Below are 18,562 nucleotides of genomic sequence, written 5' to 3' on the forward strand. Positions count from 1 at the left end.
ATGTGTGAGTTTAAAAGTCCTTTTATATTTGTTTAAAGTAACTAGTAAAAAACCCCTATTAAGTTTTTTTTTTCCAAAAGAAAATATAATAAGGAAGTAAAATAGTCTTTCAAAAAGGAAGTAAAATAGTCTTTCAAAATAATTCAAATTTATTTAAAGAGTTAACGTATATTCCAAAAAAATATAATCATCTTTTACAAAAAAAAAACACCAAATATTTCTTATGGTTTCGGTCAATGATAGAATCAACTCTCATTCAATTAAGTTAGGTATCGTTTGATCCGGTTTTTTTTCCTCTTATTTAGAGCTTATGCAAACAACTTATGCAATTTTTATATATTATTATAAGTTTGTCAAGGTAGTTTATGATAAAATAGCTTATAAAATTACAATTTTCACTAGTTTGAACTTATAAAATAGCATAAAACTTAATTTATATTGCAAGCTCTAAAGCTAGGCCAAACACACCCTTAGTAATAATTGAAAAATAACACTAATTTCATTAAAAAACCAAATATGTGTGAGACATACATTCTAAAAATGAAGATTGCTTAAAACAATTGAAGATAAAAACAAAATAAGAAAAAAATCCATAGGTTGTGTTTGACCTAACATAATAAAATATTATTATACATGACAAAATAGAACTAGAGAAATATTATATTCAAGACATATAATCAAGAAAAAAGAAAAATGTACGATCACTATATTTTCTGCCACATTATCCCTTTAACTTCACTTTCTTAATATCATACAGAAGATTATTAATCGTCAAAGATTATTAATTGTCAGTACAAAGTTAATTTACACAAAATAAAGGAGCTCTAGGAAAAGGAGCAAAGCTGCACTCTCTTTTCGGTTACCTTGAGTGGAATACTATCTGTAGTTGCGCGCGACGGATACCTTTGGTTTTAAAAAAAATTACTAGCATCTTTAATGAGTATTTGTTTTGACCAAAAAAATAAAATAAATAAGCCACTAGATTTGGTCTAGTGGTGAGGATTGAAATAATATGCATAAAGTCTTAGATTCGATTCTTATTGCGAACATCGTAAAAAAATAAATAAATAGTACTGTATCTTGCTAAGGAAATTTTGAAATAATTAAGGTATCGTTTGACCTGACTTTTTTTCCTATTATTTAGAGTTTATTCAAACAACTTATGCAATTTATATATATTATTATAAGTTTGTCAAGGTAGTTTATGATAAAATAGTTTATAAAATTACAATTTTCACTGATGTGAATTTATAAAATAACATAAAACTTAATTTATATTACATAAACTATTTGCATAAGCTAAAAAAAACTAGGCCAAACGAACCATTTTGGTAAATTAGGCAGGTTTTCTCTCGATCAATCTCATCTATTGAGTTTCTAACAAATTTCTAACAAATAAATCAAACGACTGCAAATTACGGTTCACGGTGAACTTGAACTACTTCACCCTAGCCATTACCTTATTCTCAGCCAAACAACACCTCTCTGCTCCACCAACATCAACCAACAGCCATGATCAATCGCGCTTAGCAAATAGATTTTGCACCAAACACCACCATCTTCTCAAAAACCCTAATTACTCATCTATTCGCTCCGTTTCGATTGGGGCATTTTCACCTTCAAATTTCACCAATCATCGGAAAATTCAATGGATTCGGATGAAGAAGATTTTGTTTTCTTCGGAACGCCGATTGAGCGCGAGGAAGATTCAATCAGCCGTAAAAAGAAAGCCATTGCTGAATCCTCCGGTCAACTCCGAACACTCCCTGCTTGGAAGCAAGAGGTTAGGGTTAACTCCTTCATCTTTTTTTTCGCAGAAATTGTGTTTTACTCTGAACACTGAAGTGTATATTGATGTTATGTTATTGTATTTTTCTGCACCATAGTAAAATTTCAACTTCTTTTGATTTCGCTTTTAAATTAAAGAATATTTTGGCATTCTTAAGTAAGTGTAATGCGGATTGTATTGTTAATTCACTGAAATTTTGATGTTACTGTCTCCAGGTTAGAGATGATGAAGGGAGGAGAAGATTCCACGGCGCATTTACAGGCGGTTATTCTGCTGGTTACTATAATACAGTGGGTTCAAAGGAAGGTATAAGTTTATGTTGGAATTATAATGCTCCTGTTATGGATTTGATTATCAATCGGCATGCGGTGAGTGTTAACTTTAAAAATGAATGTGTAGGATGGGCACCGCAAACTTTTGTATCGTCCAGGAAGAGCAGAGCTGAATTCAAAGAGCAGAACATATTGAATTTTCTAGATGACGATGAGAAAGCTGTATGTGGATTAATATTGTTCATGTATAAGTGTGTATATGGTTTTAATATTTAATATTATATGCATTTATATATTTCAATACCCTCGTGTTAAGGACGTATAGATGCAGGGTAGAGAAGTCACGCTTAGCAGATCCAATTTCTTGCTCTAGAAATATTTCGTACAGAATCTTTCTGTATATATTGATAAACTGTCCTTTATTAAAAGATACTTTTCATTTTTTGATTTCTTGGTGCCTTTTTACATTCTTCTACTTGTATCCGATTTTGACATTGAAAATACTTTATTAACAGTGACATTAGATTAAGATATCTATAATTCCTTAAGGTTTTGAAATATTACAAATACCTAGTTAAAATTGATAAAGTTAGAAGCACATCCCTTGAATAAGAACATAAAGGGATATTTGTTATTAAAATTCTCAAATAAGGGAACGCCTGTTCTATTACAATTTAAAGTAGGAAGTTTATTGTAATTTTTCTGTTTTTGTTTTGTTTGGGGTGGGGGAGAGGGGATATTATTTGTAGTAGCGAGGGTTATCTATTTCGCCATTCCCCTAGGATAGGGCTATACTCTTCTATTGCTAAGGGTCTGTTTGGGAGGGGGATTTTGGAAGGGAGGGCTTGTTTTACTTTTCTAAATTAAACAAGTGTAAGTAGGTTACTTACTCAATTGGTTGCCGGGGCTTCAATATTTGTCAGTGGATCAAGTTTTTGACCCCTTGTGTTCTAACCTACCATTCACACGTGTTTTAGGATCTGGAAGGTCGGTTTTTGGGGACATCTTCACAGTTTGACACATTTGGTTCCACAGCTGCTGAAATTGCTCGCAAACAAGCTGAGAAGGAACAAAAACAGAGGTGCATTTTATTTCTGTCTGCATATTTGGTTTTTGATACCTTGTTCCATGATTTATTGCATAGAGAATACATATTATTGAAAATTTATGCTTCTCCCAAGATACAAATAATAGTATCCTATCCGAGCAGTGGGTACCAACTAATATTATGGAAAAGCATTATAATTTCAACTTTTTTGAAGGTTAAACAAACAATAGGTAATAAGGAAGTTAAAAAAATCCCCAAATTTATACTCAGAGCCCCCAAAATGTTTCTGCCCATAGCAAATATATGCTAAAAATCCATTTATCAATTTTTTGGGTGGTGTACCACAGAGTCCAAACCAGCAAGTTTCAAAAGTGGTAACCTCTACTCTCCTGTAATCACCTCCCCTAGCTCCAATAAGTAACCTTAAGATTAGCTTACAAGAGAAAAAGTGATTGTTAGTTTTTTAAAGTTTTACCAAAGTCCCAAAAAGAATGCTTGAGGTTGAGATAACATGGAGCCAATGAGGAAAAGAGAAGAAACAAACAAAGACAGGACAGAGGGAGACGAAGGCTTCGGCCAGGGACAGGGAATGTGACGGCTTTGGACAGGGAGGAAGCTTCTCACGGAGAAGCTAAGAAATATTGTTTATCTGTCTCTCTCTCTCTCTCTCTCTCTCTCTCTCTCTCTCTCTCTGGTTTTAGTTAAATGTTATATTCCAGTATTACATTTGTTGATGGTATTTTGTATGCCATTGGGTTCTCTTGTATCAAGAAACAATGTGTGAGCCGTGGAAATTTTATTGGGGGAATTCTTCTTGTAAATGTTCAAGTTATTGGAGAGATTTGCCTTTTTCATTTGTGTTTTCCTCTTGTAATTTTCTTATTCATTTCCTTGATTTAAATAATCTTTCTTAATGCATCTTATAATAATAATAATACCCAAGCTATCATTCATCTTTGGGTAATTACTAATTACTTATCTTATTCATAGTTTGGTTGTATTTTTTTGTCGCATTGTAGGCCATCCATAATTCCTGGACCTGCTCCCGACGAATTAGTTATTCCAGCCACAGAGTCTGTAGGTCTGTTCCACTTAATTTAATTCAATTAGCATCTTCTTTAAATATATTGTATCCCTTACCTCTTTCAATTTGCTTTAAAGGGGTAAAACTGCTGTTGAAAATGGGATGGAGTCGTGGTCGCTCAATTAAGGATTCACATACCGATGCACTCTACGGTATGATCTCCCATTGCCATTTTCGTCATTTAAATTCTCGCATTACATTTTGTACTTGTTCAGCTTTCGGATACAAACTCATCAAATATGCTGGGCGTGGTGGTATGTTTAGTCCCACATCGCCTGGAGATATGATCAATAGGTATGTTTGGCCCAGCTCTTTTTTAGCTTATCTTCTCTTTAAAAGTAGAAGTTGGGCAAACACAGTTTTAAAAATCTTACAAAAAGAAGCTTATAGAATATGATTATAACACTATTTATGAATAAGCTCCCAAAAATAGCTTATTATGAATAAATCTTTAATTAAATTCCCTAGACTAGCTTATTGAATAAGCTCTGAATTACTTTGTTCACCCAAATGGATCCATTTTTTTATGTTATTGCCAGATTGCTATCTAAAAGAGTAGGCTTCCCTGCAATATTCATGTAATACTGTTTGTGTAGATGCTAGAAGACAGGCTCGGAGAGCTTTCATAGCATTTTCTACAGATGATACAAAAGTGAAGGTTACTGAGTCTGAGCGTACCAAGGATGATATTCAAAACTTCCCTGAGCAGTCTGTGAATGATGATGCTCAGTCTTCTAAGATCACACCGGTGAGAAATTTCCCTTACAAATCCTATGTAAATGTAGATTTCGTATACAATAATCTTCTCATAGTATGGTGCAACATTTTATCTCTTTCATCTTGCTTCTGGGGGGTTGAGTTCATTTTGACCCATCTAAAAGCACACCAATATTTTTGATTGGTTCTTTACTGAACTCTGTTGAATAGTGTTATAATCATATTTTACAGTGAGGTTGGATTCTTATGCATTGAATCTTTGAGTTTCAACAGATATTTTAGATAAGTGATTTTGCTTACTTTCACTGAATTTAATGCCAAATGCAAGAGGGCGGGGTCAGTTGATACAAATGTCACTCAACTGCTTTAGAAAATCATTTTTATTAGCTATACATATACATAATACTCCTATTTAATTATTAGCTATACATATACATATACTATTTAATTATAAGCATCTGTCATATTGATTTTGCATTCCTGATTTTGGAAAATGCAAACAAGAACATCATCAGCTGATTGATGTTTCAATAGATTAATTTTTTTTACTAAGTCTAATTTGAAGATATTTGGATGAAGTAAAAGTACAACACAATCCTAAGTTAATTTTAATGCTACAAGCATGATATGCATTATACAAACTTTCAATTCAATAGTCGATATCATTAATTTATCGATAGCACTAATTCCTCAATGTACACTCATTGTCTTAATTATTTTCATTCAATTTAGCAGTTGTGTGAAACTTTAGCTGGTTGTAACTTATAAGTATATCTATAATATATCAATAATGGCCATGTGTTTTTTCTTCAGGTTTACGTACTCAACTCAAAGCAAGACCTGTATGGATTAGGTTTTGATCCTTACAAGCATGCTCCTGAGTTTAGAGGTATGCTTTTCTATTGAGCTACATGTGGATCCTGTTGATGTTGTTGTAGATAATTAGCTTTTAACTAGATTCCCTTAATTTTGTTTCAGAGATGAAAAGGTCACGCCTATCCAGCAAAACGGGACCTGGGCACAGCAAAAACTTTTCCACAAGAGACAGTCTTTTTGGTTTAAAGTGTAAGATGCTTTAAAATTTAAACTGAATTTATTATAATTCATGGTCTTATTTTCCATTTGTCGATATCTGTATTTCGTTCTCACGATATCTTGCCCTAAGTTGACGTAACTTCCTGCTTCAATTCATCAGCAGGAAAGGCTGCTCCTGGTTTTGGCATTGGTGCACTTGAGGAACTTGGTGCTGAAGATGAGGATGTCTATGCCACCGGTCAGTAGTCCTACTCTTTCATGTTAAGATGGGATAAGACATGATAATATCATACTTGATTATATGATGCCTGATAAAATTTTAAAACTATGCCGTGTTTAGTGTGACATTGTATAAATAAGATACTTGTTGTATGGGATAAACATTAACACATGCGAAAATATCCTTTACTTAAAAATGGCATAAGGTCGGCTTGTTGTAATAATTATGCCCTGTGCTTTCGGTAATTTTTATTTTTTACCATTAGAATGTGAAAAGGGCATAAGGTCAGCTTGTTGTAACTTATGCTTTTTTCTATGTTAGGTTATGAATTTGAAGAGACTTATGTTCAAGAAGAGGGTGAGGAGCCTTCAGTGTTGACCTTAGAAAATCCGAAAAAGAAAGATCAGAAGGAGCATGGTAATCTGCCTGGTTTTAAAGTGACATCCAATTCCGACTATAAAATGGAAAGGTTACTGAAGCAATTTAAAATTCTTTGTCATTAGTTGTGTATAATTTCTAATAGCACTGATTTGAGTTAACATGAATCCTTGGGGTGTAGGGATCTAAAATCTGGATAATATTTTGGCACTTTTTGGGGTTTGATGTCCTAATAATATATGCTATGTTGTTAATTCTTTTTTCTATTTTGTATTTATATGTTTTACTTTTAATCACTATTGTATAAATTGTTATTCAGATTTGAGGCTCCTCTGATTCCTAAGGATTTTGTGCCCCACCATGCATTTTCTGGACCTCGTGAGATTAACCGCCAGAACTATGAGGTCCCTCCACCAGATGTTCCTCCTCCTGAGGATAGCAATTTAAAACTATTAATTGAGGGGGTTGCAAATCTGGTGGCTAAATGTGGTAAATTATATGAGGATCTATCTAGAGAAAAAAACCGGTCAAATCAATTGTTTAACTTCCTTTCTGGAGGAACTGGCCACGATTATTATGCAAGGAAACTGTGGGAGGCACAACAGAAATGCAATGACCAAACTAGGGTGCAGTTGGATGGAAAAATGCCTCCTGGTGTGCAAAGGCTGACAGCTGAGAGTCGAGGTCAGATCTTAGGGGAAAAACCTCTGGAGAAAACCTTTGAAGATGCATCCTCATCTGTTTCTTCTAAAGATATTCAGCTCCAATATAATCTTGTAGATACATTTACCAAGTCTGAATCATTTGTAAGTAGCACACAATCTTTCTGCTTTCTAAACTCCTATTTGATTATTAGAGAATATTTCTATTTTTGTTCTGCTGGTTTGGTAAACTGATCAAGCTCTATAACAAACAAAAAAAAAAAAAAAACTGATCAAGCTGTTGCTTTAACTCAAAGAACTCCTTTGACATGATTTATAGCTTCCTTTCCATGAATCTTTACGTCGTTAAGGGTACAATTTGAATCTTTATTGGTCAGACTTTTGACATGTTGGGTATTGTCCATGACATTAGACTCAGGGTTCTGCTGGTTTGTGCATAATTCCCACTAGAACCTAATGTGGTTTTGTACTTCTCATTGTGGAGATAACCCCTATTCCTTCACAAGACTGTAAACCTTCTATTATAACTTCTAAAAAACTTGGACCTTTGCTCATTCTTATTTTCTTTTAATCTAGAGTGAGTTATCAGAATTTGAAAAGCCTTTCAAGGATGATCCTGCAAAGCAAGAAAGGTTTGAGCAGTTTATCAAGGCGAAGTATAAAGGTGGATTACGCTCTGGAAGTTCGAGTTTAGCTGGAAATATGTCAGAAGCTGCTCGTGCTCAAGAGAGACTATCTTTTGAAGCTGCAGCTGATGCAATAGAAAAGCGAAAACAGAGCAGAGGAAGCAAGTTTTCAACTCCATCTTCCATGGATTTCATCCCAGGTGGTGTAATGGAGTTTACATCTGGTACAGTAGAGGTATGACTGTGGTGATGTCCCTTTTTTTTTTCTTTCCCTGTAGCTTTAACTAAAGTAAGTTATTTGATGTGTTCTGTGCAAACAGCCAACAAAAGACCAGCCAGTTGTAGATTTTAAGGAGAAGAAATTGTGCCCAAAGAGAGAAGAGTTTCAATGGCGTCCTTCACCTCTTCTCTGCAAACGCTTTGATCTTGTTGATCCTTATATGGGGAAGGTACTTCAAGTAGCTTGCTATTTTATATTTTTATTCTTATATTGATTTTGTGTTAGAATTGGTTTCACTCTTTATGCTCAGTATTTTGATAATGTTTTGCTCTTTGTAGCCTGCACCTGCTCCACGGATTAGGAGTAAGATGGATACATTGATTTTTACTTCAGATTCAGTGAAGGGTACTAAAGTTGAAGAGCCTGTTACTGCAAAGAAAGACATCTCAGTCTTGCAACAACCTGCTAATAAAGACATAACTAAAAGTATTGCTGAAAATGGAACTGAAGAGGAAGTGGAAGTTGAAAATATTGAAAGGCCGGTTGACCTATACAAGGTAACAGCTGATTTATAATCCTCTATGATCATCCTACTTATGGTTAATACTTCCATGTGAAACCATTTCTTTCTATAGTCCTTGCTAAAGCTTATCGCATAAATGTTTGTGATGCCTTTTTTTTAAAGAATGTTTATGATGCCGTGTTTGTTGGTGACCATAAAAACTTGGGGTGGCTATGACACTAACATTTTGGTTTGATTCTCATAACTGAGCATATATCCATACATGGAAATTTATTTTCATTAATTTTTACGCTCATTTATCTAATGCATATCTTATACAATGTTTCACTGCCAAGCCACGGGTACTCATAAAATGTTCATTTTTGCAGGCAATTTTCTCTGATGATTCAGATGATGAAGTGGAAGACAATAATATTATGAAAGTGGAGAATCAAGAAAAAAAAGCTGAAGTAGCTAACAATACATTGAGCCGTTTGAGGGCTGGTGACTTTCTGAAATCTTTGGGAAAGGAACTAGGGATTGAGGTTCCTCCTGATACACCTTACCCTACGCAAAAGTCAGGCAAAGATGCTCCCCAGAGAGAAACTGTTGATGAATATGCAAAACCTGACATCATGAATGGTGAAAACAACATGGTGTCATTGAAACATGATTTGCCACAGGATCAGGGTGGACCCTCAAAAGATGACACCGGTTATGGGCATATGCTTGATAATCGTAACATTAAAACCAAGGGAACTAGTATCTCTGATGGTAAATCAAAATCAAGTAAGTCTAATGGGGAGAAGTATGAAGATGATAGGAAAGTTAAATCACCTTTAGTCAGCAACCAAAACCATCGCAGCAGCTCAGAGGAGGACAGGAGCAGAAAGCGCTCTATTAAGTTAGATAGGGAAAAATATGACAGGTACAAGAAAACTAAAACACCATCAACACACCGCCTAGATTATAGAAGTAGTTCTTCATCGGAAGAGGATAGGAGCAGAAAACGCTCCAGGCATCATCGACATAGGAGGCACGATGTAGAAAGTGATTCTTCCAGTGACGATGAAAGAGATCGACGCAGTTCAAGGTCAAAAGGGAGACGGGAAAAGTCTTCTCGAGAAAAAAGCAATGGAAGTAAAAAACACTCAAAACATCACAAGCACGGAAAGCATGAATCTCCAAGTAGATCCTCTCATTATAGGGTGGATAAGGAAGATTCGTATTCCAGAAAAGAGAAAAGACGGAGGGAATGAGCAAGGTACCTGTTTCCTTTCTTCTCAATAACGTTTTTGAGTTTCGTTGGAGGATAGTTTCTATATTGAAAAATGTTGTGTGTTTTGAGGTTGTGATGCCAAGGTGCAGCTTATGCATTTCATTTATTCTCTGCTAAACTAAAGCCTCCTATTGTAATGAGTTTCATGATTCATGGCTTTGAAGGAATGCCGCTTAATCCTTTCATAATCAGGGAGATCTATGCACACAAAAATTAGGGGTTTGATATAGAACTTAGACCTTTGTCCTCAGGGTACAGTAGTATAGTTAATATAGTAATGTATGTGATAAATTTAAATGGGATATCCTATTTTTGGTCATCATGAAACTGGACACCTTAGTATAGTGATAGATTAGATGGATTTCAAATTATCCTAGTCAACTCAACGCAGAATCGAAGGGGTTCAAGTTCAACACCTTGCTAGAAGATTGTGAAGTGGCACAACCCCAAATCAACAATCATTAATGTCATTTATCATTTTATTCACATGAACATCACACTAGGGGTGCCTCTTTTCACTTTAAACATGAGGCTTCTAATATAGATTTTTGGTGATGTTAAGAGTTGTAGTTTGTACATAACTACATGCTTGCTACTAGTTAATATACTAGCTGCTACAATAAAGAATGGGGCTATAATTAAATACAATGAAATGATCATGATGAGTAACAGGGGCCTAACAAATGTGTAACGAAACTCCACTAAAAGGATAGCAATGTCAACATTAATTAAAAACGTAAATGACCAAAATAAAATAAAGAACTCTTGACCAAAAAAATAAAATAAAGAACTAAATATTTGTATGAAATTAAGTTCTAGTTTAATGTTATACCAAATTGATTTATTTACTCTCTTTTAAATATATCGAGTCCTCTCTCTGCGAGTCTACACCGACAGTCGTAAAATTTCTTTCAATTCAACTGCCAAAATAAAACGTAGGAAATAAGGTGTTTTTATTTCATTTGCAAGCCAAAGTCTAATTCCATGAAGTATCATATTTTGAATGTACTATCTAATTTGCAATCTTAAATAGGGAGGATCATGGTTCGATCCCCGTAACTGTAATGGATTTGGGAGGGGACTGAAATCACTTGATGTCAGACATGACTCCGAATCAGATTAAACTGGTGGTGAAAAAAAAATTATCCCTTTGTGTTGTAAAAACGGATTGGGCAATGGCCTGGCCCATTAACCCGCTCTTTTTGGGCCTTAAAATGCGCCAAACACAATCGGATCTTTTTACTATAAAATAAAAAATTCTCTTTAGGTCACTCAATAGTCAATATGCTCTTAGATCCCTCAATATTTATTATGATTAAGATCTCATAAGTTAACCCTAACCAAACAATTTGTGATTTATATAAATGCTAACGAGTGTCTTAGGATACTATTTAAGAATTTTAAATAATAAATTTTTATAAAAATATATAAAATCAATGCATTGAAAATTGAAATATTTAACTTTCTAAATAAAATTATTAAAAAAAATCTATGAAACTCTCGTTAGCAAGACTTCAGTATAAAAACACATAAGAAAATCAAGATCCTTGTGAAAGTAATAGTACTTCAATGCATTTTTGGGATCTTAAATGCACCATAACTGCATAAATTGAATGCGTGTGTTCTTTTTGGGGTGTGTCATCTAGAAGGTTCATAAAGTCTAGTCATGTGTACAAATCAGGTAAATGACCATCATAACTCATGAGTATTGTTGGAATTGAATGGGCATAGTATGGCATTGAATGGCCATATTGCAATTGGACATTACCCTCAATAAAAAATATCAGTCATATTAGTAATTTTTTTTATATTGACGAAATGACAAGCCGTTAAAAACTCACAAACATGAAGTAGAGGGGCTGAGGATCGAATCCCGGGCATGGCGTTTGACACTAATAATTTTGACATTTTTATCAGTTGAACTATGATTTGTGTCCAAACAAATTTAAATTTAGGTTTTGAAACTTGATCACCTTATTCCATTTGAATAGATAAATATTTGATTTGATCATAATAATTTCAAATATAAATTGTTATTAGATATATCATGCATATAACGCGGTATAGAGATTTTGAAGTAAACTACCTTGATTGGGAATAAATTCATGGAATAAATGTAGAGAACGAAAAGCTCCAGCAGGAGCAAACCCCAAATTATTCTCATTACTTAAGTTATTTGGACTCGTTATGAGACTAATCTTTTAGTAGGAAATGGAACCTCTATTTTTATTTTATTTTGTTTTACTGAATACCTCTCAAATAAACAACTTCAGACATTAAACTTGAGTTATTGTTCGAGAGAGTCATGTTGTCAACTCTTCCAACTTACTTCTTCTTTTTTTTTACTATATTATAAGTATGGAGGTTTTACCATCATTTTTCGGTGATTAATTTTTGTCAGATAATTTATAGAACATGTAAAGTGTATTCTCTCTTTATTGCTAATTTTTTATATGTAAGAGTTAGTGATCAAACTCTTACCATTTACTTAAGAAGATTAACCTTATCAGTTAAACCAAATCATTGGCGGTGAATTTAATCGTTACTTTAATCGTCTCAATAACCTTTTTTTTATGGGAACTCACTCAAAAATTATAAACAAAATATTTAAAAAGCAACTTTTTGGTAGTTAATTTTTTAGTTTCTTTTATTTTATGGTATATATTTTTAAGCAATTTCTAGATATATAAAATTATAAAAAAAATAACTTTTTTATAAAATACCAAGTCCAAAAATGGTATGGCTAATAATTACAATAAAGCTTATTTCCAAATAATTTTTTTATAAACAGAATAAATTAAATATATATTGAAACTATATATTAATTTGCATGTTTTACATTCCATTGTAAAAAGATTAACTTAATTGTAAATAATTCTTTTTTGACGGAATAACTGTTAATAATACTATAAATTAATTATTTATATCTATCAACTAATATTTAATTTTATATTTTTTCTATTTTCATTGTCAGTTTGAGTTAGAATAAAGAAAAATAATAACATCACTCTTTGTTCATTCACGTATATTCAATGAACTGAACCTTTTTTTTTTTGGTTACATGAACATATTTATTTAAAGCCACATATTTTTATATTTAATGAACAATTTTCCTTTTTTTTTTTTGACAATTAATGAACATTTTTCCTGTTTTTCTTTTTTTTATTTGACAGGAAACATTTTTCCTGTTAAACACAATATTACTACTATACTGTATTCAACTAAAAAAAAACTTTAACTTTTTGTTCATTCACGTATACAATAATGACCTGAACAAATTTATTTAATTATTTAAAGCCACATATTTTTATATTTAATGAACATCTTTCCTGTTAAACACAATATTATTACTACTATATTCAACTTTAACTTTTTCATAATTCCCTCAAAAACTTTTATTATTAAATTATCTTTAGATTGTGTTTGGATGAAGAAATGTTTTTTTAAGGCGGATTTTAAATACTTCTATCTAAATAAATACCTCTTGTTGGATGATAATTTGGCAAATTTTTAAAATAATGAAATTTATTAAGAATTTTGTCCAAGTTAAATTTAAGAAATTTCAAATGAGACCTAAATGCTAAGAATATTTGAAATTTCATCCTCCCATATGTTTCAAAAATTTCAAATTGACCCCTATAAGCTTTTTAAAATTGCAAATTGATCCAGAAATTTTCAAAAATTTTAAATTGCTCCTATTTTTTTTTTCAAATTGGTCTTTTAAATTTTTAAAAATTGTAAATTAATCCTTATTTTATAAATTTTAAATTTTGCTTAAAACTCTACAAATTTATAAAAGCGGCCCAAAGATATTTACAATGCAATTTTCTATTACTATATCCAACCATGCACTTAAAGTTGTTGAGTTCTTTTCATTGTATATTCAAGAATTTTCTTCCATGTACATTTTTACCGTTGTTGGCACTCAACAGGACACATTGATATTAGATAAACGGAGTTGTTGCCACTATATTGTGGAGCAAAAATTCCTAAAATTCCTAAATTCCTATTTTTAACTGTCTTTTAAAAATCTCTAAATTTAACTTGAAAAAACTATTTCATAAATTTTCGTTATTTTAAAAATTCTCCTAAAAAGTTAAAAGTCATCCTTATTTTATAAATTAATCCTTATTTTATAAATTTTAAATTTTGCTTAAAACTCTACAAATTTATAAAAGCGGCCCAAATTAAAAAATAAAAGTAATTTTGATCAACAACTACTAGGTAAATGTAATTACTTTTGTTTTGATTAACAATATATATATATATATATATATATATGGGGTTTTCTAACTTAGACCCTAGTTAGGTCTAAGTTAGCAAGGTGCACATTTTCAATTGACCAAAATACCCATTCTTTTTAATTAATTAACCAAAATACCCATTAATAGACGCAGATCCATAGTCGCGCGCGTACCGAAGGACCATGGTTACAGACCGTTGATTTCCATCAGACAGCCAAGATCTGATCTCATCAAGACTGTCTGATCAAGCCAACAGCCCAGATCATTCTGATCCATCAGATTCCAGCGCGTGCGCCACACTGGATTACACCCTGGAGAGAGAAAAATTTGCTTTTTAAAAGTAGGACACGTGTCACACAATGGTTGGCTGGACGTGATTTTTGTTCATTTAATACTTTGAACTCAATTATTTCATTGTAAATTAATTTTTTATTTTTTATTTTTATACCAAAATTCATAAATTTTTTTTTCTACAAATAGAGACTTGGTTCGTTTGATTTGGACACCGAAAAAAAAATGCAATTTTTCACTACCTTAATCTCATTTTTTGTCTACTAAATACGTTACTTGTGTGTTGTAATTTAACACGCACCACTCAACCAACTCACTGAAACCATTATACCAGGAAAATAGTAGATAATATTCTGGAACTTTTGGTATATTTTATGAAATTTTTGGAGACCTGAAACTATTTTTAGTTAATTAAATGAGATAAAACGATAATTAAAAACTAATGTTTGCTTCTGAAACCATTTTACTGGTAGAATGGTTGCACATAGTTGTATTCTGAAACCATTTTACTGATAGAATGGTTTCAATGAGTAATTTATTAATTGTGTTTGCTTCTGAAACCATTTATCTGGTACAATAGTTTCAGAGAGTTGTAATCTGAAACCATTTTGCTGGTAGAATGGTTTCAGTAAGTTGATTATTAGTTATTTGCTTCTGAAACCATTTAGCTTGTAGAATGGTTGCACATAGTTGTACTCTGAAACTATTTTACTGGTAGAATGGTTTCAGTGAGTAATTTATTAATTGTGTTTGCTTCTGAAACCATTTAGCTGGTAGAATGGTTTCAGAGATTTGTACTCTGAAACCATTTTCCTGGTAGAATGGTTTCAGTGAGTTGATGTAAGGTAGTGAAAAATGAGATTAAGGTAGTGAAAAATTGGGTTTTTTTTTCTGTGTCCAAATCAAACGAACCAAGTCTCTATTTGTAGAAAAAAAAAAAATTATGAATTTTGGTATAAAAAAAAAATAAAAAATTAATTTACAACGAAATAATTGAGTTCAAAGTATTAAATGGAAAAAAATCACGTCCAGCCAATCAGACAGCGACACGTGTCCTGCTTTTAAAAAGTAGATTCTTCTCTCCAGGGTGTAATCCAGTGTGGTGCACGCGCTGGAATCTGATGGATTCGGATGATCTGGGCTGTCTGATTGATCAGACAGTCTTGATGAGATCAGATCTTGGCTGTCTGATGGAAATCAACGGCCTGTAACCATGGTCCTGCGGTACGCGCGCGACACTGGATTCGCGTCCATTGATGGTAATTTGGTTAATTAATTAAAAAGAATGGGTATTTTGGTCCAACTGAAAAGGTGCACTTTGCTAATTTAGACCCAACTGGGTCTAAATTAGCAGCCCCATATATATATATATATATATATATATATATATATATATATATATATATATATATATATATTAATTTGACACCAAATATTACACATCTCAATAATGTTTTAACCGATATAAATTTTATAAAATCCACCGTTAAATTGAAAGTTTATATCATATAGATCATTTGTATAAAATTTCAGACAAATCCAAAATCATTTGATATGCTATTGCGACACATAAAGATTAACGGCATATAAAAAAAGACGCAAACTGTTAATTTTGATGTATCTCAATAACATATCAAATGATTTTGGATTTATCTGAAGTTATATATATATATATATATATATATATATATATATATATATATATATATATATATATATATATATATATATATATATATATATATATATATATATATATCTTATATTTTTTCAACAGTTTTAAAATATTTTTCTCGGTTGCATAGTGTGGTTGAACTAGGAAGCCAAAGTGACTACAAGAATTGTGATCTTGGAAATTCAGTAAACTCAATGAGTACTGAGAATGATGTTGTAAAACTGAACAAGCCTGGTACACGCTACTTTGCTTGTGGTACATTAGGTCATTGTGGTCAAGGCATGAAGGTGAAGATTACAACAGTAGTTGGGAATGAATCTTCTTCCTCAACTTCTTTAGCCTCAAAATGCTTCATCTCACTATTTCTCATTAGTGATTATGCATATGTTTTAGCTTTTGGTGAAATTGAAGGACTATTATTTGATTATTCTTTTTTTACAAAAAAAAGTATTTGATTTGTTGAAGGGCGTGGATTTTGTTTCACCACGGTTTGCGTTTTTCCTTCAAATCCATTGTAGTTAAGATATTTGACTTAAGTAGGCATCTCAAGTTATTCTAGATTAGGCCTTTTATATCTTGCTATGAGACTAATCCTCTAGTCGTTAGCAGGAGAATAAATGGCCTCTTATTATCTTGAAATTTGATTTTCTTGGAGAAAATTTGAAGGCGAAATTACATTAGAGTTCTTTTATCATAATCGAGGATTTATTTTGCACACGAACTTGGGTTGACAGAATATGACTTCAATGTTCTTAAGGTTTCAACAAGAATCAATGAATATAACGCGTACGAAAGTATGAATGAGGATTATATATGATTACCCTTCAAACGATGATTCTGGTTGATAAGAAGTAGTAACACAGTGATACTCCTCGAGTTGGGTAATCCACAACAACAAATGAAAATAAAAATGGAGAAGAATTAACACTTCTATGGTTTTTATTTTTTATTTTTAAGAGAATAGACTCAAAATTGTTATTTTTGGCTAATGGTTGAGATGAACTAATTTAAATTCAAGTTACTTAAATAGTAGGATTTTCTGTTATCTACACGATAATATTAAAATTTTGAATTTAGGTTCAAATTTCACAAAGAAAAAAGTTGTCTTCACGTCCAATCATTGCAGTTCCTCTTTAGGAATGCACACCAACAAAGGTGGTGAATGAGACAGAAAAAAAAAGTCGTCTTCATGTTCTATCAACATAATGTGATCCCTTGGAGAAGTCAAGAAATGGATACCCTTACATCAGAAGAAGAAAATGGCAAACAAGTAGGAAGAAGGCATTTCGTTTAGATATGAACACCATTTACTAAATAACCTCTTTTCCGAAGAAGTATGAGAAGATTCAAACAATTATGACTTCAAAAGTGATTCATCGAAAGTCTTGATCTACTCTAGCGAATAAAAGATTGGTTATTAACGCTCTTTTCTTTGATAGTTTGTTTACTTGTAAAGAAATAGAGTTAGGGAACAAGTTCGACTGACTTACCTCATTGGATGACTGAAAGTGACTAATTCCTAGCATTAGATATACAGAAAAAAAATGAAATTAGCAATTCAAAAGAGAAAATAACTAACAAGATGTATTATCCAAGGACACCATTTAAGAAGGGTTTGAGTATGATAATCGGGAAGAACAGTTTTTGAACCAGTTAGAAGCTTAAGATGACCATTAGGTAACTGAATCGTCAAGATTTAAGGAGGTTTTGGCCATTCGCAAGTCGGGTGAAGGGTTTGAGGATCGTGGATGCCACAATGGAAGGAAACAACATACAATACAATGCATAGTTGACAAATCATGCCACGGAATGGAGGATTGTGATCCAAACATGGGGTGTCATGATCACTTGTGAAGGAAGAAATCACGCATTACTCGTGCAAATAGCAATCAAGGCAAAAAAATCCATAGACTAACTACTTTATGTTAAAAGAACTAGAATTTGCCTATATAGTGAATTCATATTCATTTTCTAGGCCAATGATACGGTGGACCACCTTCACAAGTGGTCCACCTTCACAAGTGGTCTACCGTGGACAAGTGATCTACCGAATATGAATTTTACGAAATTCACTGTTGGATTGAAAGTTTATATCGTATAGACCATCCATAAATTTTTAAAATTTTTTTGAAAATCATTTGATATGTTATTGAGGCCCATCAAGATTTACGTTATTTAATAAACCGTTAATCTTAATGTGTCTCAATAACATATCAAATTATTTTCAATTTTTCTATGGAAGATCTACATGATATAAATTTTCAATCCAACGGTGGATTTTGTAAAATTCGTATTCGTTATAATGTTATTCATGACTAGTCCACCATGAACCACTTGATGAAGTGATCCATATTAGAATTTACCTGATTTTCAAATACACTTAATCAATCAAACAAGTTATTTATGCTTTTATCATCTTTACATTGTACTTAACGCTTTTTGGAGTGGTTAAAGAACTCACAATTGTCCCTCAATGTTGGGAATCATTGTTGAAATTTATCAATATCTACCTTTCAAATT

The 18,562-nt window shown here is 32.3% G+C and overlaps 1 protein-coding gene across 2 annotated transcripts; it reads left to right on the plus strand.

Moving 5' to 3' along the window:
• The first annotated feature begins 1,311 nt into the window (after positions 1-1,311).
• On the plus strand, positions 1,312-10,064 carry LOC123923802 (G patch domain-containing protein TGH). Of its 2 annotated transcripts, XM_045976536.1 has the most exons (16): positions 1,312-1,783; positions 2,005-2,095; positions 2,189-2,283; positions 3,039-3,142; positions 4,129-4,190; positions 4,271-4,345; positions 4,790-4,941; positions 5,724-5,799; positions 5,889-5,975; positions 6,106-6,183; positions 6,487-6,634; positions 6,863-7,349; positions 7,782-8,066; positions 8,152-8,280; positions 8,390-8,608; positions 8,943-10,064. In XM_045976536.1, the coding sequence occupies exons 1-16, from the start codon at positions 1,649-1,651 to the stop codon at positions 9,810-9,812; spliced, it is 3,093 nt and encodes a 1,030-aa protein (XP_045832492.1). In that variant the 5' UTR covers positions 1,312-1,648; the 3' UTR covers positions 9,813-10,064. The 2 variants fall into 2 exon arrangements, with proteins under 2 accessions (XP_045832492.1, XP_045832491.1); XM_045976535.1 differs by having other exon boundaries at positions 1,393-1,783; positions 2,005-2,283.
• Positions 10,065-18,562: the final 8,498 nt, after the last annotated feature.

Source organism: Trifolium pratense, linkage group LG4, assembly GCF_020283565.1.
Source record: "Trifolium pratense cultivar HEN17-A07 linkage group LG4, ARS_RC_1.1, whole genome shotgun sequence".
NCBI lineage: Eukaryota > Viridiplantae > Streptophyta > Magnoliopsida > Fabales > Fabaceae > Trifolium > Trifolium pratense.